Source organism: Misgurnus anguillicaudatus, chromosome 20, assembly GCF_027580225.2.
Source record: "Misgurnus anguillicaudatus chromosome 20, ASM2758022v2, whole genome shotgun sequence".
In the NCBI taxonomy this organism is placed as follows: Eukaryota; Metazoa; Chordata; class Actinopteri; order Cypriniformes; family Cobitidae; genus Misgurnus; species Misgurnus anguillicaudatus.
In genome coordinates, this window is record NC_073356.2 from 31,943,211 (window position 1) to 31,965,645 (window position 22,435).

Here is a 22,435-nt window from a genome sequence, read left to right on the forward strand (position 1 = left end):
TATATGGTTATCCAAGTTCAATTTTGGTAACCATCATTGGTATTTTCAAACCAAAACATTTCTTTTAGGAATACTCTACAGCAGAGGTGCCCAAACTAGGACCCACGGTCCAAAGTTGGTCCGCAATTACCTTTAATTTGGTCTGTCATGCAACGTGAGGTAAAAAAAAAAAGAAATGTAAAAATGATTGGCAAAATTTTTTATTTTTTACAACAGTTACATTTTAAAATAAAACAAAATTAGTAATGCATAAACAGAGTAATTTATTTTTTAAATATTAGAAAATTATAAATTACGAGAATCAGGGCAACTTTAATTTTAATATAACACAGCAACATTTATTTCTGTCCTCAGTCAGGATTTTTGGCCCTTGGTAGGAAAAAGTTTGGGCACCCCTGTTCTACAGCAACACATTTTGCATCATATTTGACCTCAGAGTCAAAAAAACATATTGGCTGTGTCCAAAAATTTGCTGACTTTTTGCCTCGCTGACTCCGGAGACATGAAGGCAGCTCAGAGAAATGCTTTTGGACACACTTCATAGGCAGCGTGTTTAAAATATAAACAGAGCGCCTTTGTGATGATAACTAATCACATATTTGAAAACTACAATACTAATTTCTCGCTAGAAATATATACATTTATTTACACTAGGGATGGGCAATATAAACGATATGCAATATAAACGATAGAAAATTGGCATACGATAGAGATTTTAAATCTATTGCACTATCGCGATAATGCGTGTTGATGACACAATCTACCCGCGAACTTTAGATCCACGAGCTGCAGCCGAATAAACATGGATGAACGCGTCAGCGAAACAGAGGAACTCGTGAAAAAGACCGATGCACCATCTATTTTTTGGATTTAGGCCATAGGTTACATAAGTTAACTGCTGCTCCACGCGCGAAATTGGCATTATGGTCTAGTAATTGTGAAACATGCAGTATATATGTATATGCAGTATAGTCCCCACAAGCTTTAAAGTGTTTAGTGTTATAAAAATAATTAACTGTGTTTTTTAGCAGATAGATCTTGTCGGCTTTATCATTTTAAAAGTAGATCACCACACAAAAAAGTCTGGACACCCCTGCTGTAGAGTGTGTCAGGCAAAAGTTCCAGCTAAGAGAGGTAACAAGACTAATCTGGCCATAACGGTTTACTTTTACTTACTTTTTTAGCAGTTTGGCTTTTGTAAGGGTCTATATAACCTGTTCTGAAACAAGTCTATTGAAATTATTATATCGCAATACATATCGCTATCGCAAGAGGCTGCAATGTAAAACGCAATATGGATTTTAGGCCATATCGCCCATCCCTAATTTACACTAAATTTGTGCTCCATCTGCTTTCCTGAAAGGCATTTTATTTATTCAAACTCGACCAATCACATTCCACATGCGCACACACGCATAGAATTGTGGGACAGGACGATGGAGGTATCTCAGGAGTCAGGAAGTAAACCTAACATTGGATTTGGACATGCCCCAGAAGGCAGCAATTTAGAGTTTTCGGACACAGCCCATGATTTACATGCCCCCTCAATTTCAATGGGCATGAAGCCTCTGCACATCACATATCTGAAGAGTAAATAAGTTTCCAAACTTTGTCCACTTGCCAAATCATGCCAAAATGGAAAATTTATTGAGTTCACTTACAAGCTTACTTACAATATGCATATGATGGTTGAAAAACTGATAAAAACTGGTATGGCAATTAAACGGTACATTAAAATGCATCACATATATAAAATATGTCACAAAGCAGAGAGGGTAAAGACGTATAAATGAATCAGATAAAAAGTTTAAAAACATTTACAAAGCACAAAGACAACAGTTGAGTTTAGAAAAATCATGGCTAAAATTACTTCCGATTAGCAGAGGCTGTTCCAATGACACAGTCATTCACCTGCAACACATAAACCACATGAATGTTTCTTTTTTATTTAAACTGTGAACTGGAAAAAAAAGTGTTTTTCATTATCATTCAACACTGACCTTGCTGGCGAAACGCAGAGAATTCAGACTCTCACCAAAGCTCTCTTCCTCAGGTGATATATTGACAAACATCAAACTAGACAGAAAAACAATTAATTCAATTAAAACACAAAAATGATGCTGCTACATCTCAGAAAAACCCTAAATGAATCAAACATGTTCTGCTTACGTTTTGCTGTTTCCTCCAAGGCAGTTTTGCAGAAGGTAGGTGAGCTTTGAGTTACGGTAGGGAACAAAGCTGTCCTGTAAAGGTTAAGAGATAAATGTGTCAAACACTATCATTATAACACAGTTTTAGGTAGTATTTTATAAATACATTTTAAAAAAAGTGTATAAATGTTATATAACTAACTTAAAGGAATATTCCATTTTCTTAAAAGAAAAATCCAGATAATTTACTCACCACCATGTCATCCAAAATGTTGATGTCTTTCTTTGTTCAGTCGAGAAGAAATTATGTTTTTTGAGAAAAACATTGCAGGATTTTTCTCATTTTAATGGACTTTAATAGAGCCCAACATTTAATACTTAACTCAACACGTAACAGTTTTTTTCAGAGTTTCATAGGACTATAAACAATCCCAAACAAGGCATAAGGGTCTTATCTAGCGAAACGATTGCCATTTTTGATAAGAAAAATAAAAAATATCCACTTTTAAACCACAACTTCTCATCTAGATCCGGTCGTGATGCGTGATGTGACCCCACGCAATACGTCATGACGTCACAGAAGACGAACGCGAAACTCTGCCCCAGTGTTTACAAGTGTGTTGAAAGAGGACCGTTCCTACGTTGTTGTATGTCAACTGATACTAATTAATGTCTTTGTGTCAGTTTATTGTTTACAATGGTCCGCAAATGTGCGTTTTATATGTAACACGTGACCTCCCTACGTCACTACGCATTTATGTTAGGTTGCGCTGGACCGGACCTAGACGAAAAGTTGTGGTTTAAGAGCATATTTTTTCTTGTCAAAAATGACAATCGTTTCGCTAGATAAGACCCTAATGCCTCGTTTGGGATCGTTTATAGACCTTTAAAACTCCGTTGAAAAAAACTGTTAAGTGTTAAGTTAAGTATTAAATGTTGGGCTCTATTAAAGTCCATTAAAATGAGAAAAATCCTGCAATGTTTTCCTCAAAAAACATAATTTCTTCTCGACTGAACAAAGAAAGACATCAACATTTTGGATGACATGGTGGTGAGTAAATTATCTGGATTTTTCTTTCAAGAAAATGGAATATTCCTTTAAGAGTATTACTTACTCATATACGTCAACAATATTACTATTATTTATATATAAATGTACCTTGTTGGCCAAAGCAGCAATCACAATCCCCAGGTTAGTGAGAGAAGAGTTGATGGCTGTCATTTCTTTGAAGCGTTCTCCTTGTGACTGACTCTTCTGTACTCGTTCACTACCAGCCAAGTCCACCAGACACAGTGTGGCTAAAAAAACAATCAATCAAAACAAAAACATTTAATAAGCATTTTACAAACTTTCATTCCAAGAAAGGGCTTTACTATACAAATTGTATTATCACAGTATTCCCTTTATCTAATCTAAACCTTTATTTCTTTAACCTTTAAAATGTCCAGTTCCCTCACATTAGGGTTTTAACGGTGTACCGGTATACCCTGGCATTAACTTTTGCGATTATCATACCGTAAACATTTGCTTATACACGGTTTTGGAAAAATAATTAAAGCAGATCTCACCTGCGCTACTACGCACATGCAACTTCATTTTTCCCGTGACTGGTAGACTCCACTCATTTATGTACAGCAGAGAAAATGTCAGAGACTACAAATTATATCCCCCCCAGAAAAAAGTTAAAGTCTACAGTATGGGAATGCGTAAAGCGAACGCATGGTTACCCTTGAAGAAGGATATCCAGTTTGCAAGAAATGTGGACGAAGAGTGGCTGCAAAAAGAGGCACTAAAGCCCATTTAAGTGATTTATATTACAGATCAATTTAAGTTGATTATACTTAGGCCATATAATAAAAACTATACATTTCACTCACTATATGATGATGTGAACAAATTAATATATCCAGAGCAGCTCTGAGAGAATTTATGGTGTATTTCATCATTTTACTTAAAAGAATAAAATTAAAAGAATCAAAGTTTACTTTTTTGAAAATGTATTTTCCCCCCAAAATAGTTATAATATAATAAAAAAAATAATAAATATGAATATATTATATATATATTCTATAGATAGATAAATAGATATAATAAAATATATGTTTAACCTAAAACCCCTATCAGTTTTTTTATTAATTTAAGGGTCATTGTAGCTAATGATGATAATAATAACAACAATTATCATACTGTGGAAATCTCACACCGTTACAACCCTACCTCACATTAAATATGTTAATTTGATTTTCAGCTTTTTGAAGACTGCTCTTAATAGGACCACCGATCCTCTTTAATGTGCATTTTCGATATGAAAATATGGCTGGCTAGTGGCGCGACTTTCCTAAAGGGAGTTTGGTAGTGTTATGAGATACATACACTTGCATTTGGTGTCTCGATCAGTGTTTTCTCCCTCTATGTCTAGCTGGAACACAGAGTGAGACCGAGAGGAATGATCGTTCATGCCGGTGCGCGCAGTCGAGCGGTTTTGGTTTGCCAACATGATCAAATTCTGTACCTAAAACACAAAGAAATAAAGCCACGCAAGTCAATAAAAAGGCAAGTATGAAGAGACATTTCTGAAACTTAGCTTTGTTAACCAATTTTACTTTTTAAATCTTGAGTATTAGCAATCCAACAAGACCATTAGCAGCTGTAAATATTTTACGTATAAACTTGTTACATGTGACTTAAATATTAAGATGCACAAACACTTACAAGAAAAGCACTTGTAAGTTTATTCCCTACACATTGTGGCACGATCCAAAAATTGAACGGTCCAACATTGCAGCTTGTAATCCATAAGGTAATTCACCTTCACACTATCAGGACTCTACAATTAATAATTAAAACACTACCTCATCCTCATTGTTGACTTTTTGGTAGGTCAGGTTAGTAACTGTGATTTCATTGTTGGAGACCTTTCTGATCTCATGCTCGGGTCTCTTATTCGGTTTTCCTGTATACAGAAGGTCTCGAAGTGTCTCGTTGTAGATCTCCACAAAGCTGGCAGTGAAGGTATACTAATAAAAACATAGGAAGAGCGCATTAATAAACTAGATGTGTAATGGAAAGTTTTGTCACAGCATATACACGTTTTTACAAACAAGACGGTACACGCAAACATGCTTGGACTAAATTATGGCAAATTATGATACCAGTATAACAGCTGAAATTGACATTACCTTCCACCCTTGCTCACTGAGTGCTTTGGCGCACTTAAATATCTGCTGGACGGCACGAGGAATAACACCCCATTTTTCCTCCATATCACCCCCCTCCATAGTAAAGGTCTTCCCGCTGCCGGTTTGGCCGTAAGCGAAGCAGCAAACGTTGTACCCATCCAAAGCCGACTGCACCAACAAGGAAATCTCTTCGAAAACATCACTTTGAGTAGTGCGTGGCCCGAACACACGGTCGAAGCTGAAGTTATAACTTTTCTGTGTATCGGCTGTGCGACCTGTATGTGACTGGAGATGAAAAGGGAAGTTGTGGAGTTTGATAACATGCTTTAACTAGAGTCCAAGAAACCATGAGAAATTAATTTACCTCCTCCATTTTGGCCAGCGTGAGAGCCTTGTTATCATGGGCCGGCAACTGGATATGTGGAACATCAGACTGACTCCCAGTCAGCAATGGGCGGACCCTACAAAAGACTCTGATGTTACCCTAAAAATAGAGGAATGGAAAGTAAGAATACATTTTGATGTAAACAGACAGATGTGTACATGGACACTTGAAAACTTTAAGGCATTTTAGACACAAAATATTACTACCATCCTATACTTTTAAATATTCTACCAATGCCCATATTATACAGTGTCTTCTTTGTATAAAGAAAAAAGAAAATGTAGGGCAATGTAATGAAATAATGGTCATTGATTTTGATACATGCATGGCTTCATCACTGCTTACCTTTCAGTTCCTGAATGGTGTTGTGGAGTTTCCTTCGCTCCATTTCTCCAAAATGAAGCTCTTCTCGTTGACGGGCCACGGTCTCTTCAAGGTTCCTGACCATCTCCTGACTCTCCTTCAAACTGTCCTGACACCGGCCCAATGCGGAGGTCTGAATGGAGAGCTGAGTCTGAAAAACACAGATGAAGACTACAGTTTGGCACACACATACATCATTTCTACTAAACATATAAAAATTGAGTGCTAAATAAAACCTATCCATTTACATATTGTGTTTCGCAATACTGGTAGGCACGTTCACACCTGAAATGAACATCTGTGGTGATCTCATCTCTAGTGGTCATGTATAAGGGATGTTTACAAATATGCATTTGCTTTTTTATTTATTATCATTACAAAGTATAAATTTTTTAATCAGTATGCGTGTTCCCTTTTCCGCTACTAACGCAATGCTCTACCACTGAGCTACACCTGCACATTTACCTGAACATTGCGGAGCTCAGACTCCAGATGGTCCCTGAGCCCTTCCAAAACCTTGTGCTCCTCGGTAAGCTTGTTGAATTTTTTCTGAAACTCGTCTCTTTCTTTAGATGTCTGCTCCAGGTCGTCCTTTACAGTAGCCAGCTTTACCAGCTCTTCTTCACAGTCCCTACAACAAAAGGATTCATATTAGATAAATGCCGTGCCACCAATTTAAGGCATTTACAGTTTTTTACAAACACTAGGACACATTTCTCAATACTTAGGTCACTTTTGCAAAACTCTTTACACAGTGAGCACAACAGAAGTCTATGTGGGATAAACTGAGGATCAATTATCATTGCTTTGGCACAAATTGAAATCAGTAACTAAATCCCTCAAATTTCATGAAATCTTTTCTCACTCAGATACAACAACTTCCCGAACTCTTTGTACGTACAGGCCAATTTGCACATGCTTACATACGGTTTTCAAAACTGTTAAACATATGTTCAAAACAATAACTTTATACACAACTGAATAAGACAGCAATTTGCTACATTTCTACAGTAATATTTTAATGAAATATATTTTAAATCTTAAAAATAAATGCTATTAAAACAATTGGCCAAATGGAGAACACCCGAGTACATTTTCGAATTTCTTAGTGCAAAAAATAAAAATAAACTACATAAAATATTGAAGAATCCTGCATCATATCTGATTCATTCCAGTAACGTATATTGCAGTGAATTATAAACAGAGATGTGTCCTTGTTTTACACAAGAAAATATTGTATAATGCTGCATGTTGTTAGTATTTTTAAGGTCATTGTTTTGTGGGTGACAAAGTGTGTTTGTCGGCTGTCAACCTTTGCTAGTGTTCTGAAAGAATGAGTTGATTTGAGACCTGAATAAAGTGTTTTGGTATTTGTAGTGCATTTTGAATGTGAAATGAACTGCTTGCCAAGCTGAAAGTTGGTTAGGAGAACTGTGTGAAGAGTTTTGCAAAAGTGACCTATGTATTGAGAAATGTGTCCTAGCGTCTGTGCCAAACTGTATTCAGTTTCTCTATACACCAACCTGAGGCGCCTTTTAAGGCTGTTATTTTCCTCTTTGATTTCAGCTTCACGCTTTTGGACTTTGGTTATGGAATCTTTCAGATTTTCATTCTCCTGGTTTACAGTTTTCACTTTGCTCTGGTAGTTTTGGACCTTGGTCTCCATGTCACTGACTTTCCCCTTTAGGTCCCATGCGGGCCTTCGTGACGCAGCTGAACCTGCAGGTGCTAAAGTAAACAAACTTCATTAAGTCATCTTATGAAATCAGACAATTAGTGTACTATTGCATTCTGATCAAGTTATTAAGATCATTCAATTATGCAATTTGAATGCATGTTACCTTTAGCAACCGCTGCAATTGGTTTCTTTTGTTCACCTTAATGCGGAGACAATGTCCACGTTAAGTTTTTAGATTCAGTTATATCTCAGATGTGATTTACTAATATTTGCATATAAAGGAAGGCTTTTAAATACCTCTTGATGGGGCGAGAGCCACTGTTGCAGCTCCAGTTGGACGAAGAGGTTTGGCTACTGAAAAGCGAGAGAGAGAATATCCATGCTTTAATATGTCGGTCAAATAACCATAAACATGATGAGATGATAAATATACAAACATTACTTACCAGGAGCTTTGACCGGCACAGGACGTCTTGCTGGCACAACACTAGCCGGTCTGAACCTCTGAGGCGGCTCGGTGTCCACCTTGCGCATTTTCTTCTGCAGAAGCAGTTTGTTTATTTAGTATATATTCAAAACAATAAAAAGTGAAATAATATAAAGTAAAAAAAAACAGACCTGCGCAGGCTGTTGCTCCCCATCCGAGCTAGAGGTGAGGGCACGTTTCCCAGACATGACTGGGAGACGGGATGTATTCTAAAAAAATAAGCAATGTATTTGACAGAAGGATGTCATTGGCTTTCAAAAGCACATTGTTTTGCATGTATAACAGCAGACTTGGAAACACTTGTGAAGTACTTTTGGGAAGTGCAGTGTAAAGTATGTACGTTAGGTTTTTTGTGTATAGGAGTTATGCATTAGTTTACTACTTTGCTGTTGTAATATGCATGCATGCATTCATGCATGTAATATTTTAATGTATTGTAAATATGAATGCAAGTTACAGTAATGGCGTATTGGGCATATTGATTTTGAAAGAATCTGAACACTTTACTTCCAATTCATAACCAAATGTTTACATGTTAATACGTGGTCTTAACTTACCTCTTTGTTCATAGATTGTGTTCAATTCTTCTTGAAGACCAACACAAAACAAACAAAACAATCCAAAACGTTAAAACTATTAGTAAGCCTGGTATATTTATATAAATAAAAAACATACTAACTTTATTGAGCATCATTGATTTAATAAAACGATAGCTGTAAATGTAAACAGTCAAAAACCAACAGTAGTTACGAACAAGAACTAGCATTTATCGTAACGTTAGCTGACGTCAGTCGCTTAGCTTTACAAAAACACACATTCGCGCAATAAGCGTTACTTTAATATAGAAAATGATAAATATATGCAGCAGCGTTCTGACTTACAATACTTACTGCGCATGTATAGAAAAAATAAAGGAAAACAACATACCTTTTATACACGAAATAAACAATACACCCCAATACAGCACTGTTCCGTAGCCGTTTGGATTTCAAATTGAAAATGTGTTTAGTGGCGGTTCCAGGTGCGCTCTCATTGGTCGAATCTAAACCAATCAATACGAAGCAAAAAAGCTCCGCCTACGTGGGCGGAAACACATTCTGCCACATATTTGGTGCTTTTATAATAATATTCATAAAGTGTAAGGGGATATATAAAATATAGAATAGATTTATCAAATGTTTTGGGTTGCGTAATGGCAATTCTTTTTTTAGAGTAGATTATTGGGACATTTCTAGAAAAGGTGGAAACTCCTTGTTAAAAGCCATTTATTTACATTCATATTTATTAAATGCATTTTGTGCACATAGATCGTGATTTTATAAACGTCAGATTACAAACGCTTAATATCCGAAACGTACGTGAACAGTGTTTCGAAAAATAAAAGACCTCACATGCCGGAAGTCATTTTGGCGGTAAGCTTTTATTATTTGACCTCATTCACCGGAAGTACAGTCGAGCGGAGTCGGACAGCCCTTCGAGAGAGAAAAAAAGAAAAAAAAAAATTTGAGGGAAAAAAATCGGTGAATCCAAGGGGTTCGGGCGGATTTGGACGAAGTTTCCGAACTGTCCCAGCCCGGAGGAGCCTTGGGGGTTGAAAGGGAATCGCCAGCACCGGTAATTAACATAGAGTTATGAGTCATTGTGAATTATTTCTCCAAATTTGAGCAACTCACACGGGCGCTTCTCCCCCTGTCTCGCCAGCCGGAAGTCTGCATGAAGCTGCGTCTCTCTCGTATCAGGCGTCGACGTTTTTTTCTCTCTTCGTTTTTTTATCCTCGACTTTTTTTCTTTTTTTATTTTCTCAGCGAGACTAGCCGAGAAAGGGATGGAGGCGTATGGGCTTTATTGTTTGCGAGCGGAAGTTTACATGTTGTATAGTTTGTAACAGTGCTGCTTTGCGCGGATAACAAAAGCTGACATTTTAATGGAGGCTGGATAGGGAAGCCCCGATATCATTAATGGGCGTTTTTTTGTATTTCCAGTTGTCTGTAATTACGAGTTTTCATGCATATGTTATTAGCGGTAGGCCACGAGATGCAGCGCCCGTCTGTTATGGATCATAACACACCTTGCAAACCAAATAAAAACGATAAAGTTGTTCGCTTGGTGCCCATCACCTGTTTTTATTTAGCCATGCATGTAAAATAAAACTAAATATTATTGCTTAAATGCTCAGTAGTTTGTTGGTGAACTGAATATTTCATATTGTTTAGGATCTAGCGATTGCACTAATTCGCTTGCTTTTGTTTTGATGTCATTATAGCACGCGCTTAGTGTTGCACGCCCATGCAAGATATGCAACTACTTCCCATTTTTAATGCAATAAACAATTACAGCAGACAACACGTTGTGTTTGTATGTAAATAAAGACCAAAACGAGGGGGTGCAAATGTTGTGATTTTATCCTGCTTGGGTTTTTTGTTCTTTTTGAGGTAACGTCCACAATATGCAGAAAAAACTTGCTTCATGCATGTCAGTTTTACACATTGTGCATGCATCATGTTTCCTAACCCAAAATCATGCCTCTTTGCCTGTCCTATGATACACATTGGGACATCCACCAAAAAGATGCCCCCAAAAATCTTTGCCTAAAGGCATTATTGTCACGAATAAAGATGCATGACGTCAGCGGATATTACAATGCATATATATAAATCTCTTATGAATAAGATAAAGGTTACTGCAAGTAGCCTCAAAGGATTGTGTGGGACGCTTGGGCGTTGCCTAAGTAAATACACCTTTAAAAGGCCCCACCAAAACAAAAAGCGAGGTGTCATTTCACAACTGTTGCCGAAGGCAGAGTGGGTGTTTTACTAGTTATGTTGCTTTTCAATTTCAGAAATAATGGACGATTCCCATTTCAACTCATCATACTTTTGGTCTCCCGTACCAACAGTACAAGGACAGGTAGACACCTTATTATTGGACTCTCTTGTATCATTGTGTCTCGTCTCAATGAGACACCGAAGCTTAATTCAGTAATCACAAAAAAGCCAAACAACCATGCAAGTCCAGGATGGCTAACAGCAGCCTTGCACTGTGCACTGATCCATGTGAAAGTTACACACTGGAACCCGTGCACTTGCTTTTGGGAAAATAAAATAACCCCCTCCCTCGCTGCTCTCTCCTTTTCTCCCCTTCATCCATCTGTTTATCATCTGCATTCATCTCTCAATCCATCCTTCTTTCTCTTTCCTTGCTCCCTTGTTTTTTTCCCATTCACTCCCCTGTGATTTAGATCGAGAACGCCATGTTTCTGAATAAGATGAAGGAGCACCTTGGGCAGGAGAAGAGCGTCTCTTTTTCGCACTCGTCCGCGGCGCACTACCCGACGACGGTGTTGACGGTGCCAGGGTCGGTCGCAATGGACGTGGGAGCGGTTGGGAGGGTGCCCAAACAAGAAAGTGGAGGTGGAGGCACTGGAGGTGGGACAGCAGGGGGACAGATGGGTGGCGTGGGGGCGCATCTGCACCCGCCCCACACGTCCCAAAACATCACTGTGGTGCCTGTCCCATCTACTGGCATCTTAACATCAGCTGGGTTTTAATGTAAAGTAAATAATTCAAAGGAACACCATGATGATAAAAGATCACTAGCTATTAAGGCTAATGTCTTTTAAATGATTAGATCCCATTAATTTTGAATTAATTAATGGGATCTTACAAAATATACATTTTAATGGTATGTTTTATGCAAAGATTTATAAAGTTCACTCTTCTCCTATCGGGTTTTTCGCCTTTAAAACCCCTGTTTTTCTTTTTTTAATCTCAGCTGGGTTAGTGATCACGACTCCTCAAGGCACGCTAGTCACTTCTCCTTCTTCCTCTCAGTCTTTTATGTCTGGACCGACCACCACAACTATGATTGTGTCTGCATTGCATCCATCAAACACAGGTATACACCTTGACTTACCTGTTGACCCACTTCATTTAAAGTCCATACATGTTTAAAAAGCTGCCACAAGTTTACACAAAAGCAGTTAGATGTGTCTAGTAGTTTAAATGTTTTTTTTTAAACATTTTTGGTAATAATGTTTCTCGACACTTTGGATACTTAAGAATTATTTAGTATGTGACAAGTAACACTTTTAAGTACATAGGAATAGGTACAAACAACATGTTATTAATTTTTTTATATATATTTGAATCTTGTCATTTTCACATTAAATATAAATGTGTAAAATGGATGCTATACACTAAATAACATTTTTGAAAATTGTTGTACACATCAAACGCAAATTTAACGATCAATTCAAGTTAATGCAAAGACGCGAACTCGCGCAGGGCGATGTGAATGACGCAAATTTGGTGGCGTGATTGCCACGAAAACACGCACTATTCGTCTTAAACGCGTTATATATATTAGAAAATATTTAATTACGTCGCTCTCTATCGGACGGTTACATTTAAAATTACGCATTTTTGCGCGCAAAAGACGCCACAAGTGATGTGACGCGTTCTATTTTTCAGGCGTGGCAATGCCACAGCCAGTTGAAAATACTTGTACATTTTCAGGATCCCACGTTGGATATGGCGCGTCACGTTTTCTGCACGGTTTTAGTTTCAAAAGGTTTTATAGCACTGTTTAATGCAATCATACAAGCTTATATAAAAGAGATTGAAGAACGGCTATGATGATTGGTCAGCTAGTGATGTCACAATACTTAATTTATAGTACCTAGGTTATTTTTAAGCATAACATAATTTATTGACATGAGGTCCATAAACTAAGTGTGTTAAAATGTGCAGTGCTGCGGGTCCCTGAACCAAAAATAATAACTGCTGATTTATAACATCTAACAATACATCACAAAATCTATGCTCAAAAGTGATGTAGTTGCATTTTGGCATTTCACTTTCACCGTCTAAAGCACACATGCGTGATTTTGCTTACACAGTCAATCTCAGAGACTCAAATGCTTTAAGAAATGAAAGTGAGAGTGATTGTGGGAAGCAAACGATGAATATTGCATGACTAAGGTTAGGGAGGGGGCGAGCAAGCTTTGTATGTTGAGAATGAATGACTGGCCTGCCCACTTCCCTATTTCACATAAAATAATGCACAGTTTTATAATCAATATCACATTAATTCCCTTTTTTTTCCTGGTATGAACAGATAAGAAAGAGGATGGCAGTATTTCATCTGCTGTGGTCATGCCAGTGCCGGCGAAGCGTGGCAGAAAGAAAAAGTCCATGATGTCAAGGGCAGGCTCCGTTTCAGCCCACGCCCTCGCCACAGGAAGTGATGCACTTATTCTGGCCCACCTGGCTGCTGGGGGACAGGTGAGACGTTGCAGAGGTGTCGTAACAATCCTTACTTCCATATAAATCATTTTTACATTTTTATTAATTTTTCATAAAGCCAATCACATTAGTGAAACTATTAGCATATGAAGGTACAATTATCTTGGCTATTGTATATTTTTGTTAGTTGTTTAAAAATGGATTGTAAACGTTGTCATAATTTATAAAGTAAGCCAAGATTAAGGAATAAAATTCAAAGATATCTCTTATGATATAAGTTAATTCTCTGTAGGACTGAAGTGGTTGACAGATAAATAAGGTCTGCATGTTTCAACTGAATTTCCTCTTCCCACAGCACAACACAAGCGACCCATACGACCTCTCCAATGATGAGGATGACCATCCAGGCAAAGATGGGAACAAGTCCTACAGGTATGTAATTCCTATCTGATAGGTTAAGGAGTGGATTTATAGTATTATGAAGAGTAAATTATCTAAAAATATATTGAATACATGTTATTAATGATATTAATCAGTGTTTTTAAAACAACATGAATTATTTACTTATTACTTAGATGCCGGATGTGTGCGGTGACTTTCTTCAGCAAGTCTGACATGCAGATTCACGCCAAGTCCCACACGGAGGCGAAACCGCACAAGTGTCCTCACTGCTCCAAATCCTTTGCCAACTCCAGCTATCTGGCACAGCACATCCGCATCCACAGCGGGGCTAAACCCTACACCTGTTCCTACTGCCAGAAAACCTTCAGACAACTCAGTCACTTACAGCAGCATACACGGTACAGCACACAATACGCACATGTGTGTTCATGTGTGTTACATTTTATGGGAAGCTGCCACTATAGCCGTTTAGTTTAGTTTGCCAAGATAAGCATACTGCTTTTCTTTTTAACTTTTTCATTCTTTCTTTCTCCTAAAACACCTCTACTTTATCCTAGCTTAATACTGTGATGTTTGTCCGTACATATACATTTTTAAAAATAGGCTGCAAGTTTAAACTAAACACCAGATGCCCTGGAAAAACAGCAAATCCTTGATAATCAGCATCATGATTATCTCATCACTTCAGTGTTTGTCACATTTCTTCACCTAAACACAAATATTTCTGTTCTGTTTGTTTTTTATTTCATTCTTTTAGCACACTTTCTCTGTATATATACTTATGTGTCATGGTGTCTAAATTGTGTACTTTTACAAACTTTTTAAAGCATATTTTTTTCTAAGCGCAATCAAGCACAATTTAAATGTTTATTGCAGTTTTGTCTGTTTGCCTGCTAGGCTTACAAGGGTGTCAAACTCACTTTGATCCCAGGCCACATCACCGCTATGGATGCTCTCAAAGGGCCCGTTGTATTTGTAAGATTGGTAATAACTCGATTAATACATAGATTTGAAAGTAGAAGCCCAAGACAAACAATGACAGATTATTTGTAATGAGCACCTATTATGGCCTTTTTACAAGATGTAATAAGTCTCATGTATGCCCAGAATGTGTCTGAGAAGTTTCAGCTCAAAATACCCCACAGATAATTTATTATAGCATGTCCAAAACGCCCCTATTTGGGTGGGAGCAAAAACACAGTGTTTTAATGTCTGTACCTTTAAATGCAAATGAGCTACAGCTCCTCACTTCCATATAAACAGAGTGAGCACTTTCACTTAAAGGAAAACACCAAAGTTTTTCAATATTTTACTATGTTCTTACCTCAACTTAGACAAATTAATACGTATCTTTTTTCAATGCGTGCACTTAATCTTTGTAGGTTTAAGTGCTGCAAACGAAGTGCTTTTATATTAACTGATATGTATCAGGGCTCGACATTAAGGCTTGTCCGCTTGTCAGTGTAAGAGAAAATTAGTTGTCCGACTGGACAAGTTAAATTTCAAACATTGTTACTTAACGTTATATGCCGTTAACGACAGAGCAGAACGCGCAGCGAAAACACCGAGCGGAATATTGAACAGAGAGCGCGGCGTGCCGACACACACACACACACACGTTTACATGTTACTGTTATTGTTACTAAACAAGCTGCGCGCGCATTAAACCTCATCGACGAACACGGAGGGGCGGGAGTCGCGAGACGGCGTGGAGTGGAGAGTGATGTTTCTTCAGGCTCCGGCGTGAATAATAACTGACAGGCACTTCAACCGCGTTTTCATCACTGTGTGTCAAAGCGATTTAAGTCCGTATTTTTCTCTTCTAAAGTTCGGTAAAAACACATAATGGGCTTAAAATCTTGTTTAAGAATCTGTTTTATAATGAGAATCTCTCTTTCAGCTCGCCTTTATGTGTGTGTGCGCTGCGCCTAAGCGACAGCTGATTTGAATCTGACAAGAGTTTGTCACTGTACATTAAAATCCCACACAAACATTACAGCGTAAATGCTAAGATTAAGATTGATTTTATATATAACAGATAATCTAGATACATTTACCCTAATGAGTTTTTTAAAACATGGTAATGTTTTAATGTTTTGCTTTAGTGTTTTAATGTCAGACAATCATTAAAATGTGGGCAGCAGATATAGCATCCTTCTTCAGAAAGAGTAACAAGAAGCAGCCAAATGAATCTTAGTAAAATACATTTCAGTGGCCTACAAATTTCACATGATTTTCTGGTCTCTATAGTATTTTCAGCAATGGGAGATATAAATCCTGGTTTCAAAGTAAATTTCAAAAGTTTTATTTGATTAAATAGTTTAAAAAAACATAAGGTTGAATTATGACTATAAATTGTATGTTAATCTCAATTCATTTTAATTCAAATTAAAGTATTGTAGCAATTGTATGTTATACATTATTCTGATTAACACACCTATAATACTTAAAAGTAATTTAAGGTTGAATGATAGAGATTTTATATGCCACCCCAGAGTAACTGCTGGACCCTGCCTGGCCACCCCTATGAGAAATCCCTTGCTCCGCCACTGATTAGCAAAACACAAAAAATACATTATATTATAAATCTTTACCCGGACAAGTGACTTTTGTGCATGGACAAGTGAAACACAAATTTACTTGTCCGAAAGACAAGTTGCTCAAAAAGTTAATGTCAAGCCCCTGTGTATTATATCAGTTTGACACCCCTGATATAATACATCTTTCAACTGGTTTTTATACTTTCTATCATTTCGTTTTCTTATGTTATTCTTTGACCATTATCTTTGTTTCTTCTCTATTTTTTCTGGGGGTTCTTTTTAGTGATAAACCAATATAATGCAGTAGCCAATATCGGTCGATTTTTTTATTTTTATTGACATTGGCCGATAAATCTTTCTGCACCTTTAATTTGTTGTTCGTAATGAAAAGACACTCAAATGTAAAGTTTTGACAGACAATAAAATTACCAATCATTATTTACTTGGCATGCAGTCTCATTCAAACAGTAACGTGAAATGTCAGATCCACAAAACGTGTCAATTGTTAATATATTAAAAGTACTATATTAAAAAACTGTTGTTCCCTGAGAACAACAGTTTCTCATGTAAAGCTGCTTTGCAACAATTAACACTTGTGAAAAGCGCTGTATAAATAAAATTGAATTGAATTGAATTAGAAGGGAACGAGGCGCTCCGTCTCCCTTGCCATACATCCTGCGTCCCTCTAACTCCATCTTGGCAATATTTCAGATAGCGATATATTTCCTGGCTCCCGCATCACCCTGTCATTGTTGTTAAGCCTCACCATTGGTTGAATTTGATATACACATTCAGACGCACTTATCCTTGGAGGCCTCCCCAAAGTGTCACCGCAGTGATGCAGGGTGAGTTCCCACAAAAGGGAACCGTAACAATGTGTCTTAAAAGGTAACACAATGTAACCTTGCTCTCATTTGAAATGTGTCCCCACATTTAGTCCTTGAATTTGAGGGTATTGGACCTGGAAAGTCCTTGAAAGGTCCTTGAATTTTAAGTCAACTAAGGTGTGGGAACCATGCATATTGGCCAACCACTAATTCTGTTTTCTCTTCTGCCTTTAATTTCTTTATTTTGTGTCTGTATTTATTTTCACTCTGTTTATCTTTATCCTCTGTATAAGTCTCATTCATCTGTCTGTTTTACTTATCGTCATTCCATGCTGGTAAAAATGGCTCTGGGATGGTTTGACGTGTCCCTACACCACACAATAGTTAGGGAGAGGGAGGGGAAAACGGAGAGGATGAGAGAGAGAATAAGAGAGAAAGGATGAGTTGTGTTTTTGTGTGCTGCGTTTTCTAACTCAGACACAACATAGCACACCGTCACACTGCTAAAAGCATGAAACCTCCAACATATTTTTGATTATGATTTGATCCATATAGGGGTCATTTATTGGTTCTACTAAATCTCTCTCTTTGTTTTTCTCTCCTCATCCCCTTCCCTTCATCCCCTGTTAGAAACCACACAGAGGGCAAACCGCACAAGTGTCCTCACTGCTCCAAATCGTTCGCCAACTCCAGCTACCTGTCCCAGCACATCCGCATCCACAGCGGGGCTAAACCCTACACCTGCTCCTACTGCCAGAAAACCTTCAGACAGCTCAGTCACTTACAACAGCATCACAGGTAACAGACAGGGATAGATAGATTGAATATTAAACCAGTCCCCGTGCCTTCCTCCTCTTTCTTTCTTTTCTTCCTTCCTTTTGTTATCTGTTGTGGCATAGTTGTGAGATGAGATTCAGTAGGCGTCCTAGAACCATAATATGTGTGTTCCTGTTTGTGAAATCAAAGCTAAAGTCTCATAATCTAATTTACTAAGTGATTTTACATTGATTTTAATCTGTGACATGATCGTACTCAGTCAATATTAAAGGCGGGGTGCATGATCTCTGAAAGCCAATGTTGACATTTGATATCACCTAAACAAACACGCCCCTACCCCAATAGAATCTGGACTTTTTTTTATAGACCCGCCCCACACATACGCAACCAGGCAACGATGCCGGTTAGTAGACACGCCCCTTACTGCTGATTGGTTACACGTGTGTTTGGTAGTCAGCCCAACTCCCTTTTCCAAAGTGTTTTTCAAAAGTCATGCACCCTGCCTTTAAAGATATCAAGGTTATATTTTCACAGAATGTCCATATATTATGTAGGTTGATTTTAGTGCTGCCTCACGATTAGTCACGACTAATCGTTTGCAGAATAAAAGTTTTTGTTTACATAATATATGTGTGTTTACTGTGTATAATAATTATGTATATATAAATACAAACACATACATGTATAATTTTAAGAAAAATATAAATTTATATAATAAATATTTTTATTTATATATAATTTAAATTATATATAAATGTAAACATGTATGTACACATGCAAATGTTTCTTATTTACATATATGCGTATGTCTGTGTGCATTTATACATAATTATTATACACAGTACACCCACATATATTATGTAAACAAAAACTTTTATTCTGCAAATGATTAGTCGCGACTAATCGTGAGGCAGCACTAGTTGATTTTATGTAGAAAACAGTAAATCACCAAAATTACTTTAGCTGGGTTTCACTGACTGGGTCACATATGAGGTGAGTTAAATTTGGATCCCCGATCTTCAGTTAATTGCTTCTTTGTTACTTTTAAGGATTCACACTGGTGACCGGCCATATAAGTGTGTCCATCCTGGCTGTGAGAAAGCTTTCACGCAACTTTCCAACCTCCAGGTAAATATATCCTTAACTTTGGTTTAGTCAGTTGTAGGGATGCACCAATATATCGGCCTAAAATCGGTATCGGCAGATAAAAGCAGTTTTTTTCACTATCGGACATTGGCCGATTGTTTAAAAACAGATATCAGGGCAGATTATATTCTGCCAATCAAAAGGGGTCAAAAAACATATAAGGATTTTGGGGCGGTTTCCCGGACAGGGATTAGACTAGTCCTAGACTAAAATAAATGTAAGGGCTGTCCAACCTGAAAACCAGGCATGTTTGTTAAAACTAGTTATATTTTCTAATTAAATAGGCTAGACCTGGTTTAAGATAATCAATGTGCGGAAATCCACCCCTAAGTGTGATTATTTTTAATTGGGTGAAAATGACAACAGAAATTGCAGTTTGTTTGCTCTGCACTTTTACGATTTCACGACATAATACTTCGAAACAAAGAGTAAAAAGCAAAAGTATCGGTATCTATCGGTATAGTTAAAGCAACACTATGTCATTTTTTACCTTTAAATAATGTCTCTAAAATATTTCAGTGATAGAACAACTTTTAAATGGACAAATTGTACTGTTGCTGCAACCTGAGCAGCCTCCTAGCTGCTACAAGCACACTCTGAAAGGGGGCGGTGGAGGGTAGAGCACACAGCCCCTCCCCCTGCCTGCAGAAGAGTGTCTGATACCAGGCACTGTTGCCCTTTTCAACCACATGGGGGAGCTGTAAGTCATTTTTACATGGAAACTACATAGTGTTGCTTTAAATGTCATGTTTTGACGCTCTTGCCTTCGGCCGTGTGAACGTACAGTTATGTCTCAGTTGTGATCATTTAGAGCCCTTTAAAGCTGCTTTGAAACCAATGAGGTCCACTACATAGAGTGGAGTAATCCTTTAACATTTCACCTGTAATTGTTTTTCAGTCTCATCGAAGACAGCACAACAAGGACAAGCCATACAAATGTCACAATTGTAATCGTGGTTACACAGACGCAGCGAGCTTGGAGGTTCACTTATCTACACACACCGTGAAACATGCCAAACTCTACTCCTGTGGTCTCTGCAACCGAGCCTACACATCTGTAAGATTCAGCTCACAGTATACAAATCCTTTATTTCTGTTGTCACTTTACAATGAGGTTGTATTAACATTAGTTAATGCATTAGCAAACATGAATAAACAATACTTCCACTTTTCCCATCATGTCATAATATATTTTCTAATCATGTTGTCTTTTTTGTTTTAGGAGACGTATCTGATGAAACACATGCGTAAACACAACCCAGATCCTCTGACTGTTGCGGCTGCAGTGGCTGCCCAGCAAGCCCAGCAGGGCCAAAACCCCGGTCATCCCTCAGGTGGGGGAGGCGGCAGGGGCCGCGGTCGGGGCAGAGGCGGTGGATCTGCGTCCACAGGAGCCGGAACGGCTGCTCAAGCGCAGAACCAGCCAAATCCCACACCGCCGACCAGTTACTCAGTTACGGAGGGAATTTCCTGCCCCTTCGATCTGCATCAGTACAAAACCCTGCCAGGTGTAGATATCCAATATAAACCCGTCACCGTGGGCGATTTGACGGTTCACAAAGACCTCTGCCTCACCGTTTCCACCTCCGCCATCCAGGTGGAGCATATGAACTCATAAAGGATCTCAAAGAGAATGAAAAATGGTGGGAAGATATAAACCATTAAATAAAAGGACATAAAAACCCCGCCTTGGGAAAAAAGCAGGAATTCCAAAAACAGATTTTGCCAACGGAGGACTCAAAAGAGAGGCGGCACATGAACTGTTATAAATTGTCTTTGCTCTGCAGTGTCACTAACAAAGCCTTTAGCTCTCGTGACAGCTTTTATCAGTCATCATTAGTGGCCGATGCCGATATTGAAAAAGTGATGTGGCCGACAAACAACATTTGTTATACATAATATTTATATATATAATAAAATATCATAAATATAATATATATCGGCCATTGCAATATATCTGTCTTACAATACGTCATCATTAATATAATACAGTAGCAATGAGATGTGCTACATAACCAGAATCACAGGTTGGCAAAATAAAATCCACGGTTACAAATAATGTAACTATTAAAACATTTTTTGATGCTTTAAATTGTTAAGTATAATCAAATTGGCTTCACAAGTCATTTCAACTTAATATTTAACATTTTGACTAGTAATGAGATGACGTCTGAAGCCAATTTAATTGTACGACAGCAAAACATTTTCAAGATGGATGCTTCATTTTGCATCTGCATTTAAGGCAGTTTTAAAAAGTTATTGTAAGTACAACATAAAAAAGCTGTTATAAAGTTGTAATGCTTTTTATGACACTGCATTGCTGGCCTCCTGATTGACATTTCAAGTAAAAGCGTAAATGGTTTGTCACTTCTAGGTTAAAAACCTATTAAAAAGAGGTGGCTGAGTTACAGACTGCACTAAAGTGATAACGGATTAAACGAAAGCTAAAGCTTAAATGGAAGATGGCACTTAAATGAACCTTTTTTTATTGTTTGTTTGTTTCTCGTCATTACATTTTAACCATTTATCACATGTATATATTTTTATATTTGTCCCTGTATGTGTGGTTCGACTGAAAATGCATGTAAGAGAGGATGGAAGAAGAGGAGTGCGTGAAAACATCTATAAAGTTGTCAGATTTTTTTTTAAACTTAAGAGTTTAGTCGTTTTATATTCTCTTGATCCTCCCTACAAAGTGTTTGTCATTTTCCAGAAAAAGGGAGATAAAAATAAGTGTGCAAACAACCATTTGGTTACCAGGTACTCAGTAGTGTTTTTTAAACCTTTAATACCAACTATTATTATATTAACAGTTCTTTTTATGCAATTATTATCATCATCATTATTCATTGGGAGTTACTGTGTGTGTGTATATATTATATAAAGACATGTTCATTCTAAAAAGGGATGGATTGCTTTAAAAATGTATTAAAGGCAACATTGGAGATCAGAGAATGAGATGTTAACATATTCCTAAACATCCGATCACTGACTTCCAAGCTGTCATCTGTGTCCAGCAAATAGCCAGATGATTGGCTGGTCCTCCATGTATAATCCTCGTTGTAACCCATGATATGTCTTTGGAAAATAACACAGATCTCAATATTATTATTAGTGTTACTTCTGTCGCTCCTAATACTTATTATTAACTACTCTTTAAGATGACTTTGCTGTATAGATAAACACTCATTCATCCAACGTAACTGTTTCTCCTTATATGAACAATAAAAAAGTTACACATATTTAATCTAGAACAA

At 37.5% G+C, this 22,435-nt stretch overlaps 2 protein-coding genes across 4 annotated transcripts; one reads left to right on the top strand and one right to left on the bottom strand.

Moving 5' to 3' along the window:
* Positions 1-1,595: 1,595 nt before the first annotated feature.
* kifc1 (kinesin family member C1) lies at positions 1,596-9,208 on the bottom strand. Of its 2 annotated transcripts, none has more exons than XM_073858544.1 (17): positions 9,173-9,208; positions 8,801-8,828; positions 8,375-8,452; positions 8,203-8,296; positions 8,054-8,110; positions 7,920-7,955; positions 7,602-7,806; positions 6,544-6,709; positions 6,057-6,229; positions 5,695-5,809; positions 5,331-5,615; positions 5,004-5,168; positions 4,525-4,663; positions 3,310-3,449; positions 2,170-2,243; positions 2,001-2,076; positions 1,596-1,911 (listed from the first exon to the last, which is right to left on the bottom strand). In XM_073858544.1, the coding sequence occupies exons 2-17, from the start codon at positions 8,810-8,812 to the stop codon at positions 1,867-1,869; spliced, it is 1,860 nt and encodes a 619-aa protein (XP_073714645.1). In that variant the 5' UTR covers positions 8,813-8,828; positions 9,173-9,208; the 3' UTR covers positions 1,596-1,866. The 2 variants fall into 2 exon arrangements, with proteins under 2 accessions (XP_073714645.1, XP_073714644.1); XM_073858543.1 differs by having other exon boundaries at positions 8,801-8,831; positions 9,173-9,205.
* Positions 9,209-9,530: 322 nt separating this feature from the next.
* On the top strand, positions 9,531-22,420 carry znf384a (zinc finger protein 384 a). Of its 2 annotated transcripts, XM_073858545.1 has the most exons (11): positions 9,531-9,857; positions 11,083-11,150; positions 11,482-11,775; positions 12,011-12,137; positions 13,359-13,525; positions 13,842-13,918; positions 14,062-14,286; positions 17,886-18,053; positions 19,082-19,160; positions 20,077-20,235; positions 20,401-22,420. In XM_073858545.1, exons 2-11 carry the CDS (start codon positions 11,088-11,090, stop codon positions 20,794-20,796), a joined length of 1,755 nt encoding a protein of 584 aa, XP_073714646.1. In that variant the 5' UTR covers positions 9,531-9,857; positions 11,083-11,087; the 3' UTR covers positions 20,797-22,420. The 2 variants fall into 2 exon arrangements, with proteins under 2 accessions (XP_073714646.1, XP_073714647.1); XM_073858546.1 differs by lacking the exon at positions 17,886-18,053 and having other exon boundaries at positions 9,535-9,857.
* Positions 22,421-22,435: the final 15 nt, after the last annotated feature.

Coding starts and splice junctions, on each gene's coding strand:
- kifc1 (XM_073858544.1), bottom strand. Junction 8,111..8,202: donor TGTGCCGGTCAAAGCTCCTG/GTAAGTAATGTT, acceptor CTCGCTTTTCAG/TAGCCAAACCTCTTCGTCCA. Junction 5,169..5,330: donor TCAGTGAGCAAGGGTGGAAG/GTAATGTCAATT, acceptor TGTTTTTATTAG/TATACCTTCACTGCCAGCTT.
- znf384a (XM_073858545.1), top strand. CDS start 11,088: ATGGACGATTCCCATTTCAACTCATCATACTTTTGGTCTCCCGTACCA. Junction 12,138..13,358: donor ATTGCATCCATCAAACACAG/GTATACACCTTG, acceptor TGGTATGAACAG/ATAAGAAAGAGGATGGCAGT. Junction 13,526..13,841: donor ACCTGGCTGCTGGGGGACAG/GTGAGACGTTGC, acceptor CTCTTCCCACAG/CACAACACAAGCGACCCATA.